Raw genomic sequence first — 27,891 nt, forward strand, 5'->3', positions numbered from 1 at the left:
CGTGTTATAGAGAGAAAATGGCTCAGTGTGGCTTGGCAACCTGTCCAAAGTCACGTAGGTAGCAAACCCGAGGAATCCTTTTTCTTTTTCTTTTCCTGTGCTTTGTTTATCATGTTTATTGTTTCCTGTGTGTCTCCCCCGCTAGACTAGAAATTCTGCGGGAGCTGGGACTTTGAGATTTTGTTCACTGATGTATTTCCAGCACGGAGAACGGGCTCTTGGAAGGCACTCATTTCTTCAGTGAATAAAAGTGGCACAGCAGTCAATCAGTTGGTTCCAAAGCCCAGACTCAGGAAGGCAGGGTTTCGCTCACTGAGGATAACTGAGCTGTGCATGAATGTTAACTCTTAAAGCTAGAATGAGGTGTTGTCCCTCTTCTGTTGGGTAAAAACCTTTGGGTTTTACTCAACTTCACTGCATGGAAGGGAGCATAGGTGTTGCTAATTGAATCTCCCGTGGTCATTGTGTTTCCAGGGTCAGAGTGCAGACCTGAGACCACTGCTCACCGACTTCAGACTCCAGTTTATCTGTGCCCCGGCTTCCTCACTTAGTCTCAGAAGACTTAGGCCGAGGCCTCAGAAGGAGGTGAGTTCTCTGGGTCACAGGCAGAGATCTGGTGCTATAGTGATGGCCCCAACTGGGGAGTGTTTATCTCTGAATCCCTTGTTCCTGCCACCTTGGACACAAGAGAGGTACGCTGAGCTGAGGCGAGTTGGAGGAGAAGCCTCAGCCCAGAGCCCAGACCCAGATCCTCAGAGCAGAGAAAGGAGGCTCACAGGATAGCAGGTCCTAGAAGAGCTGGACCCATAGTGGCCTTTGTCCCTCACTTCAGCTGAGACAAAGCAAAGCTGGCTCAACTTCCAGATGCCATGGAGGACTGTGTGACAGTACAGTTTGATTCCTGCTGGAGGAGGGACAGGTGAAAGTCACAGGTGGATGGAGGCATGGATGTCCCCCCCATGGGGCAGGTGCCCTGCTGTAGTGCGTGTAAAGGCGATATGAGGCTAGGAAGGATCACAGCCAGCCACAGAGGATTGGCCTCTCCTAGCACACCTATTTGTGCACCCCTGTGTTCCTGTCTCTTGCCATTGGCTATTTCTGAATTTGAGTCAGCCCCACACCATCAACCAGGCACCTGCTTTCAGGGGAAATGCTGAGTCTCCCTTCATCCTGACCAAAGTGCAGAAAATATATTTTTAGTTTATAGAATTTCCAAGTAGTCTCTAGGTACGCTGTCATCCATCTCTGCTGCCTTATTTCAATGCTTAATGAAAGTGGGCCGGGGGACATGACCTGCTAAGTTACGCCAAGCTGAACCCTGTTGTCCTGATACTGTCGCAATGATTGCTGCAGTATGCAATGGTTACTCTGCACAGAAGCTCCTTGCTGGAACTTTATTTGAAAAACTACCAAAGAAGGAGGAGCCTGGTAATCAAAATGCAAATTGTGAGAAAGGAGGAAGTGGTGGAGTGGGAACAGGGTAGGTGGCCAGTTAAAGAGGCAGATGCAGGGGAGCAGGCACAGTGGTTTTCAGCCCCTCACAGAACTGACAGTGCTGGGCTGTCACCCACCCAGCCCCACACCTCTCCTCCCCTGTGGCCCTCTGAGCCCTTGTTGGGTTCCTTCCTCCAAACCACATCAAGAGATCCTACTTATACCCTCTTGCAGAGGGTCTTTTCACCTCTAGGGCTCGGTTTGATAAGAGGTGATTTTTAATAATTTTTAATTTTTGTTTTACTAGTGATATTCTTTGTCAAAAATTGAGAAAATGCAAATACAAGAAGAAAATTGAAATCACCACTCAAAAGTAACCAATATCAGCATTTTAATAAATCCTCTGGGACATCATATATATGCATATTGATTATCAAAAATGAGATCACACTGCGCTTGCTTTGTTGGAACCTGCTTTTAAACACATTAGGAACTAAAAACAAATTCCATAGCATTTTGAAAGGCTATTCGGTATACCTGCTTTTGCATGTGTCATATTTTTTAACTGTGTCCTCTTTGCTGGATATTTAGTTGCTTCCAATTTTTTTGTTTGTTTATTTGGTTTTTGTTTAGACAGGGATTCCCTCTGTCACCCAGGCTGGACTGCAGTGGTGCCATCTTGGCTCACTGCAACCTCCACTTCCTGGGCTCCAGTGATCCTCACACCCAGCCTTCAGAATAGCAGGGACTACAGGTACATGCTACCATGCCTGGCTAATTTTTGTAGAGATGGGGTTTTGCCATGTTGCCCAGGCTGGTCTCGAACTCCTGGGCTCCAGTGATCTGCCCACATCAGCCTCCCAAAGTGCTGGGATTATAAGCATGAGCCACTGCACCCGGCTGCTTCCACATATTAATATTTTAATGGTAGAAATGACTACAGTTAACATTCTTTCAGCTTTTCCACATTTAGGTTTGTTTCATTATGACAAATGTCTAGGAATAGAACTCTTAAGATAAAGATGTTAATTGTTACTGGTTTCTAAAGTAGATATCTTTAGACATAAGTCATACATCTGTTCAGTAAGGGAAACAAAATTTCATGTGCAAAACCTACATGATCTTAGTAGAGTTTCATGGAAACAGGCTGGAGTTACCAGGTCATGTTTTTAGATCATTCTCCCCAGGGTACAAGGGTAATTATTATTGGGATGGTAATGATGGTCTAATGGCTGTACCTACTGAGTATACTCTCCTAATTTTGCCTTTATAGATCTCCATCCTTTGTCCAGAGCAGAACAGGATGTCCATGTCCCAGGTGAGTTCCTAATTTACCCATACTTTGTTTCCAGTGAAATTGAGGCAAGGTTTGGAATCTATATAGTAGACTTGAAAATACCAATTATCCCCTCTTCTCTGGCTGTTTTCTATTCAACTTATTCTCAACCTCTGGCTTCTCTGATCCTCCCCCTCACCAGGAGAGAGGAAAAACAAAGAGTCCTCTCTCTACTTCTTGTTCTTTCTTTTTCTTTTTCTTTTTTCTTTCTCTTTTTTTATTTTATTTTATTTTTTTTTGGAGACAGTTTTACTCTTATCACCCAGGCTGGAGTGCGGTGGCGCAATCTCAGCTCGCTGCAACCTCCACCTTCCGGGTTCATGCAATTCTCCAGCCTCAGCCTTCCGAGTAGCTGGGATTACAGGTGCCCGCCACCACGCCTGGCTAATTTTTGTATTTTTAGTAGAGACGGGGCTTCACCATGTTGGCCAGGCTGGTTTTGAACTCCTGAGCTCAAGTGATCCCCCCACCTTGGCCTCCAAAGTGCTGGGATTACAGGCGCAAGCCACCATGCTCTCTACTTGTTCTTCTGAGAACTGTACCTCATCTTCTCTTCATTTCCTTCTCACAGAAGATTGTTTACATACATAGATTCATCTTGCTTTTTCCTCTTTCTTCACTTCTAGATCAATTGGTCTTTTTCATCATTCATATTTATGATAATAAGTTTTTGCATAATGTTTTGATGTGCGTAGAAAAAACTAGTAGCCCAAAGGATTCTATTCCTTCTCCCCCGAGTACCATGTTCCTCGTCAGAGATGCCCACTGTTAACAGTTGGGTTAAATGATGGGGTAGATGCATTTATGTCAACTTAATGAACTAAAAACATATACATATGTATTGTTTTCATGCTTTTACACAAATGGCATCATACTCCCATACCCACCTTGCCTTTTGCACCTGATTACTTTCTGGGTGGTGTTCCTTGTTGATATATAAAGATTATTTTAATTTCTGTTTCATAGTATGGATGTATTAATATCATGTAACTATTTATGGATATTTAAGTTTTTAATTTATTTTTACCGTTGTAAACAGTGCCTCATGAACAACTTTCTCTGTATCTACTTGCTCTGTAGTACCAGTGTTTATGGAGGTTATACCTGGAAGTCAGGTTTTGACTAAAAGGTACTGACACTTAAATTTGCCCTCCGAAATCCTTCATAATTACTCCTTTCACCAAATGTAAAGACCAGATAATTTCTGTGTTCCAATTTTCCAGGCTATTAAAGATGAAAAGGCACTCAGTTCATTTTGTGAAGCCACTTAACCTGAAATTTGAGGAAGATACTACAAAAGAGAAAATTATAGACCAGTTTCCCTTAAGAATATAAATGTCAAAATATTAAAAATACTCTGAATAGAACATTAACAAATTGCATTGGGCATTTCAAAAGCAATGGATGCACGTGGTAAAAAAATTCAAACAAAAGCTTTGTTCAACAAAAAAAAGTTTTTTGTGGTTTTTGTTTTTTGATGCAGGGCCTGGCTCTATCCCCCAGGCTGAAGTGCGGTGGCGCAATTTCAGCTCACTGCAACCTCCGCCTCCCAGACTCAACAATCCTTCCATCTCAGCCTCCCAAGTAGCTGGGACTACAGGCACATGCCACCATGCCCAGCCAATTTTTGTATTTTTTGTAGAGATGGAGTTTTGCCATGTTGCCCAGGCTGGTCTTGAACTCATGAATCTCTTTCTCTGCCTACGCACAATCACTCATTCTCTCTTGCGTGTGCTCTCTCTCTCTCTCTTTCTCTTTCTCTCTTTAACAGGTTACAGTACATCCTGGTCTTTCTGGTCCTTTTTTTTTAAATGAGCTTTTCACTTGTATTAACTCTACACCAGGGTTTCTCAGTGTGGCACTATTGACATTTTGGTTGAGGTCATTATTTGTCATGGGTTGCTTTCCTGTGCATTGTATATGTAACAGCATCCCTGGACGCTCTCTGGTAGATGCCAATAGTGCTCCCTCCTCCAGTTTTGGCAACCAAAATATCTCTTGTCATTCTCAAATATTCCCTGAGGAATAAAATTATCCAGTGTTTAAAACCAGTGGCCTACCCCGCTTGCAAAAATGGCTGCTTGATATTTCATTTGATGGCAATACCACTATTTATTTACCTTTCTCCTAATAATAGATATTTAGGATATTCCTAGTCTTTTGCTACCATAAACAACATAGCAGTGTATAGTAGATGCCCATTGTGTGCATGTGAGAACATTTATAGGATAACTTTCTAGATATGAAGTTTCTAGGTCAAAGTTTATGCATCTTGAATTTTGATTCAGAACTGTCAATTGCCTTCCAAATAGGATGTACTGATTTGCATTGCTGGCAAGATTATAATGCCTTTTCCTATAAATGGGAAATCACAGTGTATTATCCGCTATTATTTTTGCCATTGTGAGGGAGAAAAGAGTCGTGCATTTTAATTTGTTTTTCTTGATTTGAGTGTCTTTTTTCATTTTTAACCACCATTTGTACTTTTTTCTTTCAAATATTTATTCTAGTCATTTGCCCCCTTTTCTCTTGGGTGTGGAATTACTTTGATTGCTGGATGTTAGCTCCTTGGGTTAACTTAAGCAAATGAGATCCCTGTCATATATGTTGTCAATATTTTTCATAGTTTATTATTTGCTTTTGTTTGTCTTATACATCTTGGGGAGTGGACACTTAATGTGTTTTTAATGTCTAATTTTACAATATTTTGTGGCTTCTAGAGTTCTTGTATTGCTTAAATAGGATTCTGTGAGTTGAGATTATAAAAATGGCATTTCAGTTATGTGGAAAAAGTGGTTACTGAATGATGGTGGCACCGTTGAGTCTCCGTCTGGATGGAAAGAAAGTGAAACTCTTCTACATCATATAAAAGTGAATTCCAGATTGATCAAATACCTAAATATATATTTGAAAAATTAGGTGAAAATTTAAGAGGATATTGGTATAACCTTGCTTAGTGCAAGAAACTTTTTTTTTTTAAATGGTACAATGTGTTTCTTTTAATGATCATTGGAACATCTTAAAATTAACTACTAAGTACTCACATAAATAAGGAAACATAAGAAATGCCATAACCCAAGTACTTTTGAAACTACTTCTTAGTTCCAAGCCCCAGCATGTATCAATTGTATGAATTAATTTTTTTAATCCAGAACCTGGATCTTTGTTTTAAGACTAGTATAAACAAAAATAAAATGTAAACAACTTGTTATTAACATAATAGCTGCAGTTATTAACTGCAAGAATACAGTAAAAAAGTCATACTAAATGTTAATGTTCTTGTAACAGAATTATCCATATCACCTTATGGTAGCAAATTCTGGCAAGAAATGATCATTCATTTCTTATTAAAAATACTTATTTCCAAGATCAGTTATACCACAAATAAAACCACAGTTTATTCAATAGAGCCCTTACCTTTCTCTTTTTTTCCTGAAAGATCTGCCATTTACAGGGAACTACTAATTTCAGATCAGTTACTCAAACCAGGGTTATTCCTGTAAATGTACATCTTAACTTTATATATAGTAGATGTACACTATATTCCCTCTCTAGTCTTGAAGCTAAACGCTTTCACACAAGAGACAACCTAAAATCACTTCATGTGAATCTTGGTTCTTACATTTCTTCTACCTCATTTGTTCTTCCTCCTCATCACAAAAATTCTCTTCCTGCATGGTGGTAAAGGAGAGAGATCTAGCAGCCACTTCTACAGCAAGGCCATCAGTGAAGGTAAAATTCAGTGACAGCTGTAGCCGTGCCAGCCTCTGCTGAACGGAAGTCTGTAAGGACTCCCTGGGAGATGGAGGGGTAGTGGCCAGAACGCCCCCATCTGCTTGAGATTCATCTTCACCCTCACATTGGTAACACATTCTGTCTTCTGCTCCTTGGAGGAAGACTTCATTTGCAGAGTTGTCTTTATTTTTACCCTCTAGATCAAATTTGTCCAACCCTTGGCCCTGGGCCACATGTAGCCCAGGACAGCTTTGAATGCAGCCCAACACAATTCGTAAACTTTCTTAAAACATTGTGAGATTTTTGGCTGGGCGCGGTGGCTCATGCCTGTAATCCCAGCACTTTGGGAGGCCGAGGCAGGCGGATCACAAGGTCAGGAGTTTGAGACCAGCCTGACCAACATGGTGAAACCCTGTCTCTACTAAAAATACAAAAATTAGCTGGGCGTGGTGGTGCGTGCCTGTAATCCCAGCTACTCGGGAGGCTGAGGCAGGAGAATTGCTTGAACCCAGGAGGCAGAGGTTGCAGTGAGCTGAGATCGCACCACTGCACTCCAGCCTGGGCAACAGAGCGAGACTCTGTCTCAAAAAAACAAAAACAAACAACAAAAAACATTATGACATTTTGTTGTCGTTTTTTTTTTTTTTTTTTGCTTTTTGTTTTTTTTTTTAGCTTATCAGCTGTCATTAGTGTTAGTGTATTTTATGTGTGGCCCAAGACAGTTCTTCTTCCAGTATGGCCCAGGGAAGCCAAAAGATTGGACACCCCTGCTCTAGAGAGTCTTCACATAAATACTCAGTCCTACTTATTTCATTGTCACTTGTGGAGTTTTTACTGTTTTCCTCTTCAGTATCATTTTTACTGACTTTTCCTGTATCTGAATTCATTGATGGTTCTGAATTACTTGTGGGTTCCACTGGGTTTACAGGAGACAAGGATTTCAACACAGCATGATCACTAAGTAGAAGTTATAACCACTTCTCCCTTTCTGCCTCTGAAGCTTTAAATCCCAGCACAGATTTTAATTCTTAGAGCACCCTCTTGGATTCTTCATGCTGGTGCTTCTGTCTTTCTTTGTCTTCTTGAGACAAGTAATAAAAATCATCCTTTCTGCAATCACTGTCAATATCTATATCATCTAAATAAGCTTCTAAGTCCTATTCATCCTCAGGGAGTGGATCTTTGTCTGCAATATGTAGAGTAGGCTGCATCAAAGTTACCACTGTACAGTGTGGGTTTTCACACACTACCTCAGGCTTGCCTTTTTTAAATCTGTATTTCTTCATAGCAGTTTGTCCACCTGAGAAATGGCCTCTTCCCAGCAATTGTTGCTTGTTTAAACATGGGGCTGAATCAACTTTAATTTCTGTTCTAGGATTTGATAAGCCTCTGACACTGTTCTTGTGTTTCTTTAATACAAACAAGCTTTTCAAATTTATCTTCGAGAATTATTACCTTATTCAGTAATGCTTTCACATGGAGCTGCAAGTTGCACACTGCTGTGTGAACGTTATTCAGTTCTTTTGACTTCTGTTGAGTTTTGGATAAACACTGGTACCGACTGGTGCTGAGTTTCAAAGTACTGATAGATTTCAGAGTTGCTCTTAAGCTCTTCCAAACAGGCATAGTAAGCATGAGGTAGACCTTGAGTCAAATCAGATGAGATATGATGAGGCAAAAGTGCTGAAGTAAGTAAGGGCCCAGGAGGTGAATTGGCTGTAGAAAGTAATAAGGCTAACCATCTGAAGAATTCTGAACTCTGCCACCCAGAGTTGGAACAAAACCTTCAATGTAGGTAGGCTGAAGTCATCTGTAAAGTTAGGTGCTTCCTCTTCTGAAATCTACTCTTCACTAAGTCCAAGCCCAGCTCCTTAAAAGGCACGACACAGATATGGCTGGTTGCATTGTCACTTTCAGAGTTCAGGGGGTAGTTTTTTAGCATCTGTAGGATAGATAGCCTTGCTGCTTGGAAGTTCTGTAGACAGCTTTCCAGAGACTGAGAGGTACTGAGTGGGATGCCGTCCAGCTTTATTAAATGGGATAAATAATCATTTATTATTTAATAATAATGTAATAATGTATTATTAAATTATAATTTATAAATATAAATAATAATAAATATAAATTATAATTTATTATTAAATTATAATTTATAAATATAAATAATAATAAATATAAATTATAATTTATTATTAAATTATAACTTATAAATATAAATTATAATTTATTATTAAATTATAATTTATAAATATAAGTTATAATTTATTATTATAAATTTAATGATTTATTATTAATCATTTAATAAATTATCTCATTTATTAAATGGGATAAAGCACTGACCCTGTCAAGCAAAAGTATAAATCCTCTGGAAATCACTTCAGTTTCTTGAATGAGATGTAAAGCTTTTCTTACAAGGTTAGTAAAAGCTCAGCTATTTGCTGCCATATCTTCCAAGTGAACATTGTATTTTTTTCAGGTCACTTGTAGTTTAGCTGTCCTCCATACTCTCAAAGCTCTTATGACCAAATAAACAAATAGAATCACTCCCCATACCAGCCAGGAAGATACAGTCCACCAAGCAGGAAGCATAACGAGCAAACTAATGAAGGCAAATAGCATTGAGACATCTCAAATATTAGGGGTTGCCAGGGAGCGAAGTGTTGGAAGGTGTCCACTTTCCTGTTGTTGAGGTTGCCCTGCTTACGGGATACTGGAATCAAGTAGTTCAGTGAGCTCCACATCCTCTTGAAACAGGACTTCCTGTTGCAGGATGGTATGTAATGAGTTGAGTCGGAATCCAATATCCAACTTGTGAAGTAAGTCATCTTTCTTACTGCGCTGAGAAAAAACCCAACTTTTGGTGGTTTTAGCCACTTTTAACAGAATGCGTTGCTTAATAACCCATTCCCTGAGCATGCCAGTAAGTGGAGTTTATGTTCATTGAGTGATTACTGTATCCCAGGTATTTTGGTAGGACTCTTGTAGGAAGCTTTTGTTGTCCCTCTGTGGTGCATTTTTCTGTTTTTGGTGACAAAGAACATATTTCAAAGTCTGTGTGTCCCAGATCCTGTAAGTACTGATAAAGCGGAGAATTCCAAAAGCTACCTCCTTGTCAAACTCCAGTGTCATCCTTCTCTGCCATGCCACCCACTTCAGCACGATGGGAAATCAGAAGAAACATTTTTAATGAAGATGGGAAATCTAGAAACCATAACGAGAAAGATTGTCAGATTAAACTGTATTAAAATGTTAAAACTCATAGAGTCAAAAGACATATTTGAGGCTGAGAGAAAATACATGCAATGCATATGATATGCAAAGGATTCATATATAGAAAATGAAAAAGGATGAAAGAAGACAAAAAATGTGGTGGACATATAGTCAAAAAGATAAGGCAAGCAATTTATGAGAAAAAAGCGTCATGCCATTTGAAAAGATGTTTACTTTCCCCAGTTTTCAAGCCAGGAAAACGGCTGATTTTCATTCCTCCCTTTCTGTTGCATTCCAACAAATGAACCCAGTCTCAGCCCTTCTACTGTTTGCCTTTCAGAGTTTTTTTTGTTGTTTTATATATATACAAAACCACAACATTTTGCATGGATTGTTTTCAATGAAAATATGCTCCTACTATGCTTTTCTGTTTTGGGGTTTTTGTTTTTTGTTTGTTTGTTTTTTGAGATGGAGTTTCACTCTGTCACCCAGGCTGGAGTGCAGTGGCACAGTCGGCTCACCGCAACCTCCACTTCCCGGGTTCAAGCGATTCTCCCGCTCAGCCTCCCAAGTAGCTGGGATTACAGGTGCCCGTCACCACACCCAGCTAATTTTTGTATTTTTAGTAGAGATGAGTTTTCACCATGTTGGCCAGTCTGGTGTCAAACTCCTGACCTCAAGTGATCCACCCGCCTTGGCCTTTCAAAGTGCTGGGATTACAGGCATGAGCCACCGCACCTAGCCCCGACATTAGAAATTTCTAAGCACAATGAAAATCTTAAAAATTATCAAACATCCATATCAAAGTGAGAAAAATATTTGAAGTATACATAACAATGAGCTACCTTCTTTTATACACTAAAATTCTAACAAATCATTGAAGATCACACCTAATATATAGCTGAAAGAATATGAAATGTAGTAGAATAGTATACCATGTATCATACTTCATATTCTTAAACATTAAAAAGGTTGATAATAGTTAGTAGTCAAGTATGTAGAAAAAACACCAAAGAAGTTATAAACTGTATACAGCATTTTGTGGTGGAACAGTTGGTTTATATATGTCAACATTTACATTGCAAATACCCTTAACACAGTGATGCCCTTTCCAGAATTTTACCCTAGACCTTTAATATATCACTAAGACAAGACAACCCAACAGAATGAAGACTCATAGTAACAGAAATATTAGTGGCCTAGAAACATACGAAAAGATTATAATCCTCACTAAAACTCACATACCTGCTGTCATTTATCTGTAAGAGTGGTAAACTTTGAAAAGATAGATAAGAGCCACTGTGGATGACAGTACTGGCTGGTTGAGAGGTAATTTGGCTGTACTTATTAAAGATCTTTTTCTTATTTTAATCAGCAGTTGCATTGATAGGACTCCATCCTAGTGAAATATTTATATGTCCACAAAGATTTCCAAAGCAGTTCTGTTCATACTAGCAAAAAGTAGAAGGAGAAAGCCCTAAGTGTCCCATGTTCCTGAGAATCCAACAATGGTAGAATGACAGCTATACTACCAGGTGGCATCGCTTATGATAAAAATGGCCCCTGATTGGTAAACAAACTTCACGTGGATGAGGAGGACTACAGAGTGGTTAAATAAATTGCCACATCCATACTCTGGAACTGTCATGATAAAAATTGACTCATATGTAAGACTGTTTGGGATACTTTTGTCTAAGTGAAAAAAATCAAAATTCAGAAAAGCATAGTAGTAGGAGCAGCCGGGCATGGTGACTCACACCTGTAATCCCAGCACTTTGGGAGGCCGAGGTGGGTGGATCACCTGAGGTCCAGAGTTCGAGACCAGCCTGGCCAACGTGGTGAAACCCTGTCTCTACTAAAAATACAAAAAATTAGCCAGGCATGGTGGCGCATGCCTGTAATCCCACCTACTCGGGAGGCTGAAGCAGGAGAATTGCTTGAACCTGGGGGGCAGAGGTTGCAGTGAGCCAAGATAGTGCCACGGCACTCCAGCCTGGGCAACAGAGCGAGACTGTCTCAAAAAAAAAAAAAAGAAAGAAAAAAGAAAAAAAAAGAAATTTCTAATGTCTAGGTAGTCAAGTTTATCACTCTGTAGCTATGTATTTTCTGAATTTGGGGATTGCTTAGAAAGGCTGTCAGCCACTACAAAACTGTCAAAACTTTTATCTATCATTTTTATGGTTATCTTGTACATATTTAAATCTCTAATCCATCTGTAATTTACTTGGGGGCTCAGAGTAAGATGAGTGATTTACTTTTATGGAGTTTCTTCCCTCCATAAATGTCTAGCCAGATTTTCCTAATGACATCTTTTCTGTGGAGATTAAAGATACTTTTATTATGAAGTAACCTCTGACACTGTACTTCAAGGATCCGTTAGTGATTATTAACTCTCATTATCATTGTCATGTTTAGCTCTGTGTTACTGGAAGCCTGATAATGGAATGACGGCTGTTTTACTGGGTCTGAGAGATAGGCAAGGAAACCCAAGTTTTTCCTACTGTCTACTCTCACTTGACACAACACTTCTGACACCATATGTAATCCCAGGCCCCAGGCTGTTCCCTCACATACCAAGCAGTTTTCCCTGGACACCAGCTGGGTGTGCTGTGAAGTCAATTCCATTCTGACACCGTCTACCTGGAGTTAGCGTCAGCTCCCACAGGTTGAGGGCTTAGTCCCACAAGACTGCCCCGACTTGAGATGCCAGTCACAAGTAGGGTGTCACCTATACATCTGACTGATGGGCCACAAATTGGGGATTCCCAGGAACCCCTCCTGAAGATTGATTAATTTGCTAGAGTGAGTTTCAGTTTCCCTGAGTTTCCCCTATTTGTTATAAAGGATATTACAGGCCAAGCACGGTGGCTCATTAATCCCAGCACTTTGGGAGGCCAAGGCGGGCGGATCACCTGAGGTTGGGAGTTTGAGACCAGCCTGACCAACATGGAGAAACCCCGTCTCTACTAAAAATACAAAGTTAGCCGGGTGTGGTGGCACATGCCTATAATCCTAGCTACTCGGGAGGCTGAGGCAGGAGAATCGCTTGAACCTGGGAGGTAAAGGTTGCAATGAGCCAAGGTCACGTCATTGCACTCCAGTCTGGGCAACAAGAGCGAAACTCAGTCTCAAAAAAAAAAGCGGGGTGGGGGCGGTGGATATTACAGAGGATACAGATGAACACCCAGATGGAAGAGATGCATAGGGCAAGGGTTGTGGGAAGGTCCACAGACCTTTCATGCCCTCTCTGGACTCACTACCATCTGGGAACCACCAAGTGTTCAGCTGTGTGGAAGCTGTCTGAACCCACCCAGTCCTTTGATTGTTGTTATTGTTGTTTTTGAGAAACAAGGTCTTGCTCTGTCCCCCAGGCTGGAGAACAGTGGTGCAATCTTGGCTCACTGCAGGCCCAACCTCCTGGCCTCAGGTGATCCTCCCTCCTCAGCCACCCATAGTGCTGGGATCACAGGAGCCAGCCACCACACCCAGCCACAGTGGGGTTTTTATGGAGGCTTCATCACAGAGGCATGATCATCATTGGCCCTTGGTGATCAACTCAACCTTCATCTTCTCTCTCCTCCCAGGAGTTTTGAGGATGGAGATGAAATTCCCAACCCTCTAACCCTGTCTGGTTTTCTGGTGACCAGCTCGCATCCCGAAGCTACTTAGAGGCAGCCAGCTAACAGTCATCTCATTAGCACATAAAAGACACTTTGCTCACTTCAGAGGCTATTCCAAGGGTTGCAGGAGCTTTTTGCCAGGAGACAGGACAAAAACCAAATATATATTTCAGAATATCAAACCAGGTGACATTACTCCAGGTAAAAATGACTCTGGATTGGTAAACAAACTGCATCTGGACTGGAGGACTGAGTAAACTATGACTGGCTGGTAGGAAGCCATGGATTGGGGTTTTCTGAGCACATTGTCACTCAGTGATATGTAACTGGGCACATCTTTTGCTGGGACCCTGGAAGCCATGCCACTGGGACCATTACAAGAGATACTGGTCTATGGAACAGGTGAGGGCTTCCAAGCAACATCATCCTAGCATTCAGCAGTGTGGTTTTGTTCCCCAGCACCGGAGCTATCACGAGGGAGGGGCAGATTGGGCTAACAGCTCCTGGATTGCTCTGAGAAGCCCTCCTGCTGGAGAAACCTGCCTGTCCCCGCCCTCTGGCATGCTGGCTTTCCTGTCCCCTCTCCTTCTGCACAGCTGGGTAAACTCGTGCCACTGTGGCCGATTTGGGCCTTATGGGTGCAACGAGTGGCTTGAATTGAAGGTCACCAAGTGTGGGTGTGACAGGCTGGGATCTGGAGCAGAAACAGGCGGGTTATTAGTCTTTTCGAGGAATTGGGGGCACTTGTAGAAGTAAGTTCTTGTTTGGTGGTGACAAGGCCAAGCACAGACCTTTCCCCTTTTGCTTCAGTCAGCTGCCCAGGCCACAGACCTCTGGCTTCCTGTTCTTTGTTTCATGATTGATGAGCGAAGGTTAGAACGGTTTGTCATGATTGATTAGCTATGTTTAGAACTGTTTCTTGTAGCTCTGTGTCCCCTGCGAAGCCTGCTCTGTCAGCCTCAAGCAGGATTGACTTCTTCCTTTGTGGACCACCTTGACCTCTTCCTACATCTGTCACTGTCCCTGTGAGGCAGGCTTCCTCCCTGCCTCTGTTTCATCTATGAGTGTCTTAAGCGTCGCTTTTCTCCCTCCACTAAACTGAAGCTCCTTGAGTTCAAGAGGTGTGGTTTTGTATCAATCTTTACTTCACAGGACTTACCAGCCTGGCCTCTATTCAGTAAACATGTGTTGAATGAATGAATTTCCTGGGTAAGATATTTCTCATACCCTATCTGTTTCTCCTATAAAGTTCAAAATGATTTTAGTCATATAGATACTCTATGTAATATACTATGCCAAACTGACTAGTGACTGGCATAAGAACAATTACATGAGAAAGGCCAGGCCGGGCACGATGGCTCACGCCTGTAATCCCAGCACTTTGGGAGGCTAAGGCGGGCAGATCACAAGGTCAGGAGTTCGAGACCAGCCTGGCCAATATGGTGAAACTCCATCTGTACTAACAATACAAAAATTAGGCAGGCGTGGTGGCAGGCTCCTGTAGTCCCAGCTACTCGGGAGGCTGAGGCAGGAGAATCGCTTGAACCCGGGAGGTGGAGGTTGCAATGAGCCGAGATTACGCCACTGCACTCCAGCCTGGGCGACAGAGCGAGAATCGATCTCAAAAGAAAAAGAAAGAAAGGCCATTGTGGGTGTGGGAACCAGACCGCGTGGATTCGACTCCCCTCATTCCTGCCTGTGTGACTTGGGCTAGTTACTTAGGCTCTGTGCACCTCATGCTCTTCATCTGTCAAGTTTCTCCTAGAGGGCACAGAGTAAGCCCTCCGTGTGCATGAGATGCCATGTCCCAGTGCCCCAGGCTGGTCCTGGGGTGCTAAAGAGGAATGTGCCGTTACAGGAATCATTGACCTTCAAGGACGTGTTTGTGGACTTCACCCTGGAGGAGTGGCAGCAACTGGACTCTGCCCAGAAGAACCTCTACAGGGATGTCATGCTTGAGAACTACAGCCACCTGGTGTCCGTGGGTGAGGGACCGCGCCACAGGGTGATGCAGAATGCCCCCAGTACTGTGTTTCTTTCTCAGCTGCTCCAAGCTCTGGGACCTAGAAAGAATGAGTGTGGGTTACCACCCTCAGTGAGTTTGGGTTACTGCCCCAATGTGTAGTATTCGTAGTCCCCTTTGGACACTGGAGAGCATATTGGTGCCCTTGCTTGCTATGTATATGTTCTGTACTGAGAGGGGCAGATAGCTGTGTGCATGGGCCATCACCTTCAGCCTGCAGGGGTGGGCCTAGGTTCTGGAATTCCTCAGCATTAATAACGAAGTCCTATGTCATTTCCCCTGAACAGGGTATCTAGTTGCGAAGCCAGATGTGATCTTCAGGTTGGGACCAGGAGAAGAGTCCTGGATGGCAGATGGAGGGACCCGGGTACGGACATGTGCAGGTGAGGACAGGCCAGGTGAGTCAGGCCAGGGAAAAGGGACCAGGTTGGTTGGTGAGAGCTTGGCCTCTGGGATGCGCTCAGGAGCCCTTCTCAGAGCCCCGGACTTGTGGACATGCCTAGGCTCTGATGAGCGGAACTGTTGTCATGTCCAAATGAGGCCTCTGCCTGGCCGCCGGCTACAGTCTCTGTGTTCTTTGCTTGGCATTCACATAGACTGTGGCCACTTGTTCTGAAATCCCATTTCTACCTTCCAGCCTCCTGGTTTGTTAGTGAGAAGTGCCACGCCCCTTCTCATTCCTCTCCCACCACCTTTCTGGAAGCTTTTAAGACTTATTCTCCCACCTTCTTGGCCTTTTGTATTTTCACCATAGTAGACGTATTAATAGATGTCAGCATTTCCTCTTTATTGGGCATACTGTGGGCCCTTTCAGGCTGAAATTTGGACTTTTTTTTTAATTTTTTTTTTTTTTTTTTTAGCCTAAGGTAGATTATCATACCTGTTTTTTTGTTTGTTTTTTTGTTTGTTTGTTTGTTTGTTTGTTTTGAGTCAGTATGGACACCAAAGCTTTGCCAGTGACCTTTACCCAGCCAGGTACCCACCACGTTCTTGCCTGCTTTCACTTTGTGGTTAACACTGTAAACCTCTCACCATTTTCTGTTTTCTCTACTTATTTCTTCTCAGACTCTTACAAATCTGACTTCACACTACTTGTTATCAGATTCCTCCATTTTTCAATACATCCTTCCCACTCAACTCTTGTTTTTGTTATTATCTCTTTACTTATTCAAAAACAAAAAAAACACACTTGAGAGTACATTACTCCCAGGGTGGAATACTTCAGTGAACCATATTTTAGTCCTGCATAGAACTACTTTTTCCTTGTCTATTTTTCCTGTGGGCTACCTACAAGGATCCAGAAACTCTTCAGATACACTGGTCTACTCTTTCTCTCCCCTTCATAGTACCCTCTTCACTGGCCCATGGCGAAGAAGCCTGTTTAGAATGCTATTACTCTTCAGAGGGTGATCCCTGCCTGGGCATTGTTGGGGCACTAAGTAGAAAATTAGAATCTGAGGCCCCACTCTAGATTTTCTGAAAGAGAATGTGCATTTCAACAAGCCCCCAGGGACCCCATAGGCACAGTAAAGCTTGAGAAGCACTGCTCATTAGAGATTAATTTCAGAACATCAGCTGTAGTCAGGTGCTGGCCCCAAGGACCTACAGGTGACTCCTCAGATGGCTTCCTCCAGAACCCACTCCTCAGCACACACACCTACTCTCTGAGATCCTCCCTGTGCTGGCATTTGTGGCTCCCACCACTCTGTAGCTTCCCCCAGGAATGTTTTGGGTGATGATAACCTCTTTGTTGCTCAGTGTAATTCCCTATCTGCTGCTTAGAGATTCATCAGGATTTCTGGTATGCTGATGGTATGCTTGCTTTCTTCCAGTGATGCCTGGAATTGTAATGACTGTGTGTCTTGTTCTCATTTCAGTGCTATCCCAGAAGGGAGGAAAAGCAAATTCAGGCACAGTCTATCCTCCTGAGTCCCAATTCCCTAAGAAAAACTATATTATATTAAAATACAGACATTTATATATTCAGTCTAAGAGTGCAGAACAGTATAGGCTAAAAAGTAATCTTAGGTGCATTCCCAATCATACCTCCCAAGGGCAGCTTCTTCTAAAGATTTCTCTTTTTGGCTCTGGTGAGCACCTCCATAGGTTTAGGGAATACCTTTATATCTGCATTTTGCGGGTTTTCAGTTTTATCTTCCCTCTATGAAAAGTAAGGATTTCCCTCACACTTTGGCCCTCCACTCCCCAGCTCTTCACAAGTTTGTTATATGCTTATTTTTAGTTCCTTTATTGGTTACATTTGTAACTTTAAATAATATAGCTATACATTTCATATGGTAACTTTTTAAAAATCTAGCTAAGTGCCAGTGGCTCATTTCTTTAGCTCAAACACAGCCCCTAGACATGAGAGCCTACATCTTGTTCTGACGTGTTCTAGTGTGGGACTGGTGGAAGACATTCAATAAATATTGCACTGATTGTTTTGGACCTGGGCAGAGGAAGGAGCTTTGTTATTCATCCACATACAAGTGGCTAAGAGCATGGACTGTGGAGCCACATAGCCTGGGCTGGAATTCTGGCCACTTCCCTCACTAGCTATCACTGTGTACACATTGGTTGGCCTCTCTACCTGTTGTAGAATGCGGCTAATGATAAAACTGAATGATTTTCAGAAATTAATGAGTTGATCCATGTAAAGCACCTAAAAGGGTGCCTGGCATAAAGGAAACACTCAACAAATGATATCAGTTTTTATTGTTGTTATTATCCATAAAAAAGTTTTTTTTTAATTTAATGTAGTGGTTGTTAACCATAGATGTATTACATAGTTACCTGTGGATCTGTCAGAATACTCATGAGTAGGCCCCACTCTAGAAATTGTTTCAGAAAGCCTGGGGTAGGCGTGGTTATGTGCATTTTGAGTGACATTCCAGAGGGTTCTGATGCCCATCTTTGGTTAAGATCCACTACTTGAAATATCTGCTGAGAGGAATTGCAAGGAAATAGGAGACAGCAATGAGCATGCGAGCAGGAGGGGATGGGAAGACAGGAACACGTGGACTAACTCCTAGACAGCTCTCCAAACTCCCAGAGTTGGAAGCAGAAAGCAGCAGAAAGCAACTTGAATTTCTCCCTATTTCTCCATATTTAAATCTATTTCAGGAACTATATTTTCCCCTCTGTCTCCTAGATGAAACCTCTGGTTGGTCCCATAAGTTCACTGGTCATTCTGAGATAATAAAAATCTTCTAGGAACTGTTACTTTCAAGAGTAGCCTCGTTATAGTAAAGAAAACTGTCCAGTCTCATGTAGTAGTACAAACTGAAGTTTATTTCAAGTTTGTTGATCTTTTCTTAGAAGTTTTAGCTTTGTTAATTTTCTCTACTGTTTTTCTGTTTTATTGATTTCTCCTTTTACTTTTATTTCCTTTTTCCTACTTACTTTCAGTTTACTTTGCTGTTCTTTATCTAGCTTCTCCCCCGACATTTTATTATGAAAATTTTTGTATAAAACAAGTAAAAGAATTGTAGGTTGAACACCCATATAATACCTCCACCTAGATTTATAATAACTATAAAAGGCCTACCCCAGGCTTTACTGTATTTATCCCCTGTCCATCTGCCAATTCCTCTGTCCTTCCATAAATTCGATTTATTTTCTTGTAGTGCATTTCAAAGGAAGTTACAGAGATCAGTACCCTTAACCCCTAAGTACCTCCACAGGCATATCATTAATTAGAGTTCCATATTTGTTAGTGCTTTATCATTAGTGCTCATGAAGTATTTTAATAAAACAAAATGCCCTTATGGCACCATATGATCTTTGGCCATACATGTTAATGTTTGAACATAATTTTCTATATGTGTTTTTATGTGTGGTCATTATATATTTATGTTGATGTGACTGCATTCCTTTTATTTTTTCAAATGAAATTGATTAAGGTATAATGTACATACCATGAAATTTATCTTTCTCAGGTGTATAGTTTTGACAAATATATAGCTGTGTAACTACTACTACAATCAAAGTATTGGACATTTTCATCCCCCACAAAAAACTCCATGTTTCCTTTTATAATTCAGTCTCTCTCCTCATCCCAGGCTTGACCTCTTTTCCTTCTAGTTTGGTTCTTTCTAGAATATCATGTGGCTGGCTTCTTTCACTTACCTTAATGCATTTTAGGTTCATCCATGTTGTGGCATGTATCAGTTTGTTCCTTTTGATAGCTGAGTAGTGTTCCAGTTTGTCTGTTGATGGACCAGTTAATGCACATTTGAATTGTCCCTGGGTTTTTTTGGTTATTATGAATGAAGCTGGCGAACATTCTTGTACAGGCATTTCTGTGGGTCTGTGTTTTCATATCTCTTGAGTTTTCATATCTCTTAAGTAAATATCTGGAGTCAGATTGCTTGGCCATATGGTAAGCATATGTTTAACTTTATAAGGCATTGGGCCAGGTGTGGTGCCTCACGCCTGTAATCCCAGCACTTTGGGAGGCCAAGGCGAGCAGATTACTTGAGGTCAGGAATTTGAGACCAGCCTGGCCAGCATATAGTGAAACCCCGTCACTACTAAAAATATAAAAATTAGCTGGGTGTGGTGGCACACGCCTGTAATCCCAGCTACTTGGGAAGCTGAGGCAGGAGAATCGCTTGAACCCAGGAGGTGGAGATTGCAGTGAGCCGAGATCACGCCACTCTACTCCAGCCTGGGCGACAGAGTGAGACTCTGTCTCTCAAAAAAATAATAATAATAATAAGATATTGCCAAACTTGTTTTCTAGTGTGGCTGTACTATTTTGTTTTCCCACCAACAACACACCTTTCTAGTAGGTATATAGGGGGATCTCATTGTGATTTAAATTTGCATTTCTGTAATGATCAGTGATGTTGAGCGTGTTTTCATGTGCTTATTTGCCATCTGTATATGTTCTGTGGTGAAGTGTCTATTGTAATCTTTTGCCATTGTTTGTTATTAAATTGTGAGAGTTCTTTATATATTGTGGATGTAAGTCCTGACCAGCTATGTGTTTTACAAGTATTTACTCCTAGGCTGTGGCTTGTTTTGTTCATAACAGTATCTTTTGAAAAACAAATGTTTCTGTTTTTATAAAGTCCAGTTTATTAAATTTTTCTTTTATGGTTCATGCTTTTCGTGTCCTCTTTAGCAAATCTCTCACTAACCCCAGGTAACAGAGATTTTTTCTATATGTTTTCTTCCAGGAGATTCATAATTTTAGTTCTTATAAGTCTATGACTGTTAATGACTTAATTTTTGTATCTGATGTGAGGTAAGGGTCAACATATTTTTATATTATTTTTACATATGCATTTCCAATTGTTCCAGTAATATTTTTGAAAAGAATATTCTTTCTTTTTCTCAGATCAACAAGTGATCCATTTATTATTTGACATCTACTTTAAAATGATGCCAGGTGTGGTGCCTCACACCTATAATCCCAGCACTTTGGGAGGCTGAGGCAGGAGGATCCCTTGAGCCCAGGAGATCAAGACCAGCCAGGGCAACATAGTGAGACCCCGTCTATACTAAAAAATTAGCTGGGCATGGTGGTGCGCACCTGTAGTCCTAGCTACTCAGGAGGCTGAGGCACAAGAATCACTTGAACCCAGGAGGCAGGGGTTGCAGTGAGCCGAGACTGCACTGCCGTATTCCAGCGCTCCAGCACTCCAGCCTGGGCAACAGAGCAAGACTCTGTCTCAAAAAAAAAATGTTAATAGTAAGAATTTCACTGGGGAACTAGGATATATAAAATAATCTAATGAAAATTGAAAATTAAGAATTTAATATATATAAAAAAGAAACACAAAATTTAAAAAGCAACAACAAAAAAAGAATTTAATATATAGACTTAATAGCAGATTAACCAGAGCAGAAGAGAGGTTAAGTAAGAAAGATAAGTTACTATCAAATATTCAGTCTATTCTAGACTGTTCTTTCTTAATTAACTTACTTTGGCATCCTTTTTGAAAAGTATTTGAACATATGTGTCACTCTGTACACCAATACAGGTTGAGTATCCCTAATCCAGAAATCCAAAATCCTAAATGCTCCACAATCCAAAACTTCTTGAGCACCGACATGGCATCCAAAGGAAATGCTCATTGAAGCTTTTCAGATTTCATGTTTTCAGGTTAGGCTGCTGAACCAGTAAATATATAATGTAAACATTCTGGAAACCAACAAAATCTGAAATCCGAAACACCTCTGGTTCCAAGCATTTTGGATAAATGATACACAACCTGTACCACATCTTAATTGCTGTAACCTTATATTATGTGTTTTTTTTTTTTTTTTTTTTTTGAGACGGAGTCTTGCTCTGTCACCCAGGCTGGAGTGCAGTGGCGCGATCTCGGCTCACTGCAAGCTCCGCCTCCCGGGTTCACGCCATTCTCCTGCCTCAGCCTCTCCGAGTAGCTGGGACTACAGGCGCCCGCCACCACGCCCGGCTAATTTTTTTGTATTTTTGGTAGAGACGGGGTTTCACCGTGGTCTCGATCTCCTGACCTCGTGATCCGCCCGCCTCGGCCTCCCAAAGTGCTGGGATTACAAGCGTGAGCCACCGCGCCCGGCCTATATTATGTGTTTAAATCAGGTAGTATGAGTCCTCTTACTTTGTTCTTCCTTTTTGTAAGGTTTAGCTAGTCTAGGTCCTTGGTATTTTCCTAGAAATTTTAGAATCAGCTTGTCAATGTTTGCAAAAAAGGCTGCAGGGGGTTTTGACATTGCGTGGAATCTGTGGATAACTGATGTGCAATATTGAGCCTTCTAAATCATGAATATGGTATACCCGTCTATTTCAGTTCTTTTAAATTTTATTTCAGTAATATTTGATAGTTTTGAATGGATAGGTCTTGCACATATTTTGTTTAATTTACCCCTGTGTTTTATGTTCTTACAAGATAATATAAATGGGGTGTGTGTATGTACCTAGTTGTTTTGTATTTCATTTTCCTATTGCTCATTGCTAGTTTATAGAAGTGTAATTGATCTTTCCATATTGGCTTTGTATCCTGGAACCTTTCTAATAAGCTCACATATTAGTGCTAGTAGCTCTTTTATAGATGGTTTGGTATTTTCTGCATAAACAATCATGTAGTTATGAATAAGGACAGTTTATTTCTTTTCCCAGTCTAGATGCCTTTACTTCTTTTTTCTTACCTTATTGTACTTACTGGCTAGGATCTTCAGTATAATGTTGACTAGGGTAGGGAGGCAACATACTTGCCTTGATCCTGATCTTAGGACAAAAGCATTTACTCTCTTACCATTAGGCATAATTTTACTTGCAGGTTTTTTCATAATGGCCTGATAAAGGTTGAGGATATTTCCTTCTAATCCTGATTTTCTGAAAGTTTTTTTTATTATGAATGGATGTTATAAATTATTTTTATGGATCAATTCCTATGATTGTGTTTTTTCTCCTTTAGACTATTACTTCCTATGTAATTATTGATATTATTGGATTTACATGTACCATTTTTTAAAATTTATTTTCTGTTCATCCCCCCAACCAAACTTCTTTTTGTTTTTTTGTTGTTATTTTACTTCACCATTCTTCTCTTTGGAATATTTGACTATTTTTTCAATTAAACATTCTGTATTGAGATAATCATAGATTCCCATGCCCTTGTAGGAAATAATACAGACAAATCTCGTGTATTCTACCCAGTTTCCACTAATGGTGACATCTTGAAAAACTATACTACAAATCACAACAAGGATATTGACATTGAGAAAGTCAAGATACAGAAAATTTCCATTATTACAAGGGTCCCTCATACGGCTTTGTATAGCTATACCCATTCCTTCCCACCCCACCCATTCTTAAGCCCTGGCAACTACTAATTTGTTCTCCATTTCTATAATTTTGTCATTTCAAGAATATTACATAAATGAGGTCATACAGTATGATACTTTATGGGATTAGTTCTTTTCACTCAGCATACTTCTCAGTTGGATTCATCCTGTTGTGAGTACCCGGAGTTTCTTCCTTTTTGTCACTAATATTCCACCGAATGGATGTACCACAGTTTGTTTAGCCATTCACCATTTGAAGAACATTCCTGTTTTCAACTTCATTGATTTCTGCTCTTATTATTTCTTTTCTTCTGCTTGATCTTTATTTCTAATATATGCATTCAGTGCTATAAATATCCCTCTAATTGCTGTGTCCCACAAATTATGATATGCTGCATTTTCATTTAATTCAAAAGTTTCAAATTCCCCTTAAGACTTATTTAGAAGTAAGTATATCTTTAAATTTCCAAATATTTGGGGTTTTCCAAGTATCTTTCTCATTGATTTTTGTTGTAATACTGTTATTGCACATAATATGATTTCTTATAAATTTGTACAAGTTTAAGACCCAGAATATGTTCTATCTTGGTGAATGTTTCATATGCACTTGAAAAGAATGTATATTCTGCTGTTGTTGGATGCAGTGTTCTCTGAATGTCAATTAGGTGAAGTTGGTTGATGGTGCTGTTCAGATTATCTATATCCTTGCTGGTTTTCTGTCTACTTGTTCTATCAATTATTGAGAGAAAGTGTTGAAGTCTCCAACAATAATTGTGGATTTGTCTGTTTCTCTTTCAGATGTATCCATTTTTGCCTCATGTATTTTGAAGTGCTGTTATTAGGTACATACACTTTTAGGATTGTTATTTCTTCTCAAAGAATTGACTGTTTTATCATTTTGTAATGTCCCTCTTTGTGCCAGAAAATCCTTCTTGTTCTGAAGTCATTGTCTGAAATTAATGTAATTTCTCCAGCTTTCTTTTGGTTAGGTTTTCATGGTATATCTCCATCCCTTTACACATCTCTCTACAGAGAGTTTCCTTATACCTCTCTCTACCCACCCCCACCCCGCCAATTTCCCCTAATAGTAACATCTTGCATTAGTATGGTACGTGTGTTACAACTGGTGAATGAATACATTATTATTAACTAAAGTCACATCTTACATTAAGGTTCACTCTTTGTGTTGTTCAGTTCTGTGGGTTTTGTCAAATGCATAAAAATCCACCATTACTGTTTCATACAGAATAGTCTTACCGCCCTAAAAATCCCCTGTGCTTTGCTTTTTCATCCCTTTTTCACTCTCTCCTGGCAAGTACTGATCTTTTTACTATCTCTATAGTTTTGCCTTTTCTAGAATGTCATATAGTTGGAATCATATAGTATGTAGCCTTTTCAGACTGGCTTCTTTCAAATAGCAATATGCATTTAAGTTTCCTCCATGTCCATGGCTTGATAGCCCATTTCTTTTTATTGCTGAATAATATTCCATTGTGGATCACTTTGTTTATCCATTCACCTATTGAAGGACATCTTGGTTGCTTCCAGTTTGGGGCCATTATGAATGAAGCTGCTATAAACATCACGTGCAGGCTTTTCTGTAGACATAAGTTTTCAACTCATTGTGGTTCATTTCCTTTTGAAGTTTGTAATTTTTTTTTTACTGTGAACTCCTTTTCAGTGAGAGTTATTTTCCATGGAAATTCTGTGTACCCTAAGCTATGAAAGCATCACTGCAGAACTATTTGGATTGCCACTGCTGGGGCCCACTGGTTTCACTAATGCAGGAACAATTTATAGGTGAATTTATCAACTTTGGGGGTTTTGTATTATACTTCAAATGTCCATTTGGAATGCACTCCTACATGTGGTACAGGACTGTGGTTCTGACTTCTTGTAAGTAACCCCTGATTCTTCTTAACATTTTCATTAGCCAGTGGGTGACATCTTTCTAGTTCCTATTTTACACACAGAGATGTCCTTTGTGACTCCCAGCTTTAAGCAGGTAGCTCAATTCTAATTCTCTGCACATTTGTGCCCTGTGGCCTAGAATTCACTTCACACTCATGATTAGAGCCTTAGTCCCCCAACTGCAAAGCCACACAGCTTGAATTTCTGTTCACCCCCTCACTTTAAATTTCTTCTTCATTTTTGTCACATAATAAATTTATTTTCTGGTTTGAGCTTGGCTGCATATTAAATTATTTTTGTTAAATTTGAGCCAGCATTTCTTTGTACTTGCACTCAGGGGAGGTGGTGGTGGTGAGACATGGGGAGGGTCCATCCACATCAGCTCAAGTGATGTTGATAGGAGTTCACTGCTTGGGCATTTAGGGATTAATGTTATTCCATAACATTCTAGTGGAAAGACTTAACAAGTTTGATGATTCATTCATTTTCTTCTAGAAGTCTGGCAAGTTGATGAGCAGATAGATCACTACAAGGAAAGCCAAGACAAACTTCTGTGGCAAGCTGCATTCATAGGCAAGGAAACACTGAAGGATAAAAGCGGTCAAGAATCCAGAACATGTAGAAAAAGCATTTATCTGAGCACAGAATTTGATTCTGTAAGACAAAGACTCCCTAAATATTATTCATGGGAAAAGGCATTCAAAACATAATTTAAACTTTCTTAGTCAAAATAGAAGCTATGTAAGAAAGAAAGATGATGGATGGGATGTAAGGCATATTGGAAAGTATGCCTCCATTATAATCTTCATAAAGCTCAACCTGCAGAGAGATTTTTTGGCCCTAATCAACGAGGGAAAGCCTTCCATCAAAAGCAAGCCTTTAGAAAAAGTCAGAGAAGTCAAACTGGGGAGAAACTCTACAAATGTACTGAATGTGGAAAAGTGTTTATCCAGAAAGCAAACTTAGTTGTACATCAAAGAACTCACACCGGAGAGAAACCTTATGAATGCTGTGAATGTGCAAAAGCCTTCAGCCAGAAGTCAACCCTCATAGCACACCAGAGAACTCACACAGGGGAGAAGCCCTATGAATGCAGTGAATGTGAAGAAACCTTTATCCAGAAGGCACCACTTATTAAACATAAGAAAATTCATATGGAGAGAGACCCTATAAATGCAGTGTCTGTGAGAAAGCCTTCAGTAGGAAGTCAACTCTCATTAAACATCAGATAATTCATATGGGAGAAACCTTATGAATGTAATAAATGTGGGAAATCTTTTAGTGTTAAATCAACTCTCATTGTATGTCACAGAACATAAATGCATAAGTTGCATGCTATTGTGAGTAGTGTGATGAAATTTTACACTGTCCTGCTCTTTCCTGCTCAGGATGCAAATCAGTGAATCTTTTTTTTTTTTTTTTTTTTTTTGAGACAGAGTCTTGCTCTGTCATCCAAACTGGAGTGCAGTGGCACAATCTTGGCTCACTGCACCCTCCGCCTCTTGGGTTCAACCGATTCTCCTGCCTCAACCTCCCAAATAGCTGGGATTAGAGGCACATGCCACCATACTCAGATAATTTGTATTTTTAGTAGAGACAGGGTTTCACCATGTTGGCCAGCCTGGTCTTGAACTCCTGACCTCAAGTGATCCACCTGCCTCAGCCTCCCAAAGTGCTGGGATTACAGGTGTGAGCCGCTGCACCCAGCTTGAATCATCCTTTTGTCCGGTATTATATCCATGCTGTATATGCTACCCGCCCACTAGTCCCTTAGCTGTCTCAGTTGTCAGATTGACTGTCATGGGATTGCAGTGCTTGCATTAAAGCTACCCTTATTGTATAATGACCCCAAAGTGCAAGAGTAGTGATGTTGGCAATTTGCATACACCAAAAATAAGTTATAAAGTGCTTCCTTAAAGTGAAATGGTTAAAGTTCTTGACTTAATAAAGAAAAAAAATGTATGCTGAGGTTGTTAAGATTTACAGTAAGAATGAATCTTCTATCCAAGAAATTGTGAAGAAGGAAAAAGAAACTTGTGCTAGTTTTGTTGTCACATCTCAAACTGCAAAAGTTATGGCCACAGTGCATCATAAGTGCTAAGATGAAAAAGACATTAAATTTGCAGATGGAAGGCATGAATAGAAATGGGTTCTGACAGCAATCAGGTTCGGTACTATTCACAGTTTCAGGCATCCGCTAGGGATCTTGGAACATATCCCTCATGGATAAGGGAGGACTACTGTACCTTGTCATATTGTGCATTAAAGAATTCATTGAGTGTAATCATGTAAGTCTAACACACATTTAAAAAGCCCTCATATCATTTTGCCTTCGGTTGATGTAAGAAAACTCAAAAGTTACTCAAATCATTCAATAAATGATAAACTATTTATTTATTTTTGAGACAGGTTATTGCTCTGTCACTTAGGCTGGGATGCAGTGGCATGATCACAGCTCACCAGAGCTTCGACTTCCCAGGCTCAAGTTATCCTCCCACCTCAGCCTCCCGAGTAGTGGGGACTACAGGCACCCGCCACCACACCCAGCTAATTTTTGTATTTTTTTTAGGTGGGATTTTGCCATGTTGCCCAAGCTAGTCCCGAACTCCTGGGCTCAAGTGATCTGCCCACCTCAGCCTCCCAGAGTGCTAGGATTACAGGTGTGAGCCACTGTGACTGGCCAATAAATGATAAATTCCTTACCCATGAGTTTTAGTACATTGTACATCAAATAATTTATGAAGGGTCGAAACCATGAAGCTAGCAAACACTGGAATGCCTTTGGAAAGAAGTGAGGTGTCATCTTATATCAGAGCACTTACATTCAGGAAACATCAATTTAA

General features: G+C 40.5%; 1 protein-coding gene and 1 pseudogene across 1 annotated transcript in view; one reads left to right on the forward strand and one right to left on the reverse strand.

The window, feature by feature from the left end:
- LOC129475042 (zinc finger protein 674-like) overlaps nucleotides 1-27,891 on the forward strand; it is a 981,285-nt gene that overhangs the window by 473 nt on the left and 952,921 nt on the right. The window contains 7 exon segments of the mRNA XM_055266893.2: nucleotides 475-585; nucleotides 2,708-2,752; nucleotides 15,194-15,320; nucleotides 15,646-15,756; nucleotides 25,544-25,740; nucleotides 25,742-25,807; nucleotides 25,810-26,187. Of these exon segments, the coding sequence (XP_055122868.1) occupies nucleotides 2,738-2,752; nucleotides 15,194-15,320; nucleotides 15,646-15,756; nucleotides 25,544-25,740; nucleotides 25,742-25,807; nucleotides 25,810-26,187 (894 nt within the window). The 5' untranslated portion in view covers nucleotides 475-585; nucleotides 2,708-2,737.
- LOC129476332 (vezatin-like) lies at nucleotides 7,145-9,634 on the reverse strand (annotated as a pseudogene).

This window comes from Symphalangus syndactylus, chromosome X (assembly GCF_028878055.3).
Source record: "Symphalangus syndactylus isolate Jambi chromosome X, NHGRI_mSymSyn1-v2.1_pri, whole genome shotgun sequence".
In the NCBI taxonomy this organism is placed as follows: Eukaryota; Metazoa; Chordata; class Mammalia; order Primates; family Hylobatidae; genus Symphalangus; species Symphalangus syndactylus.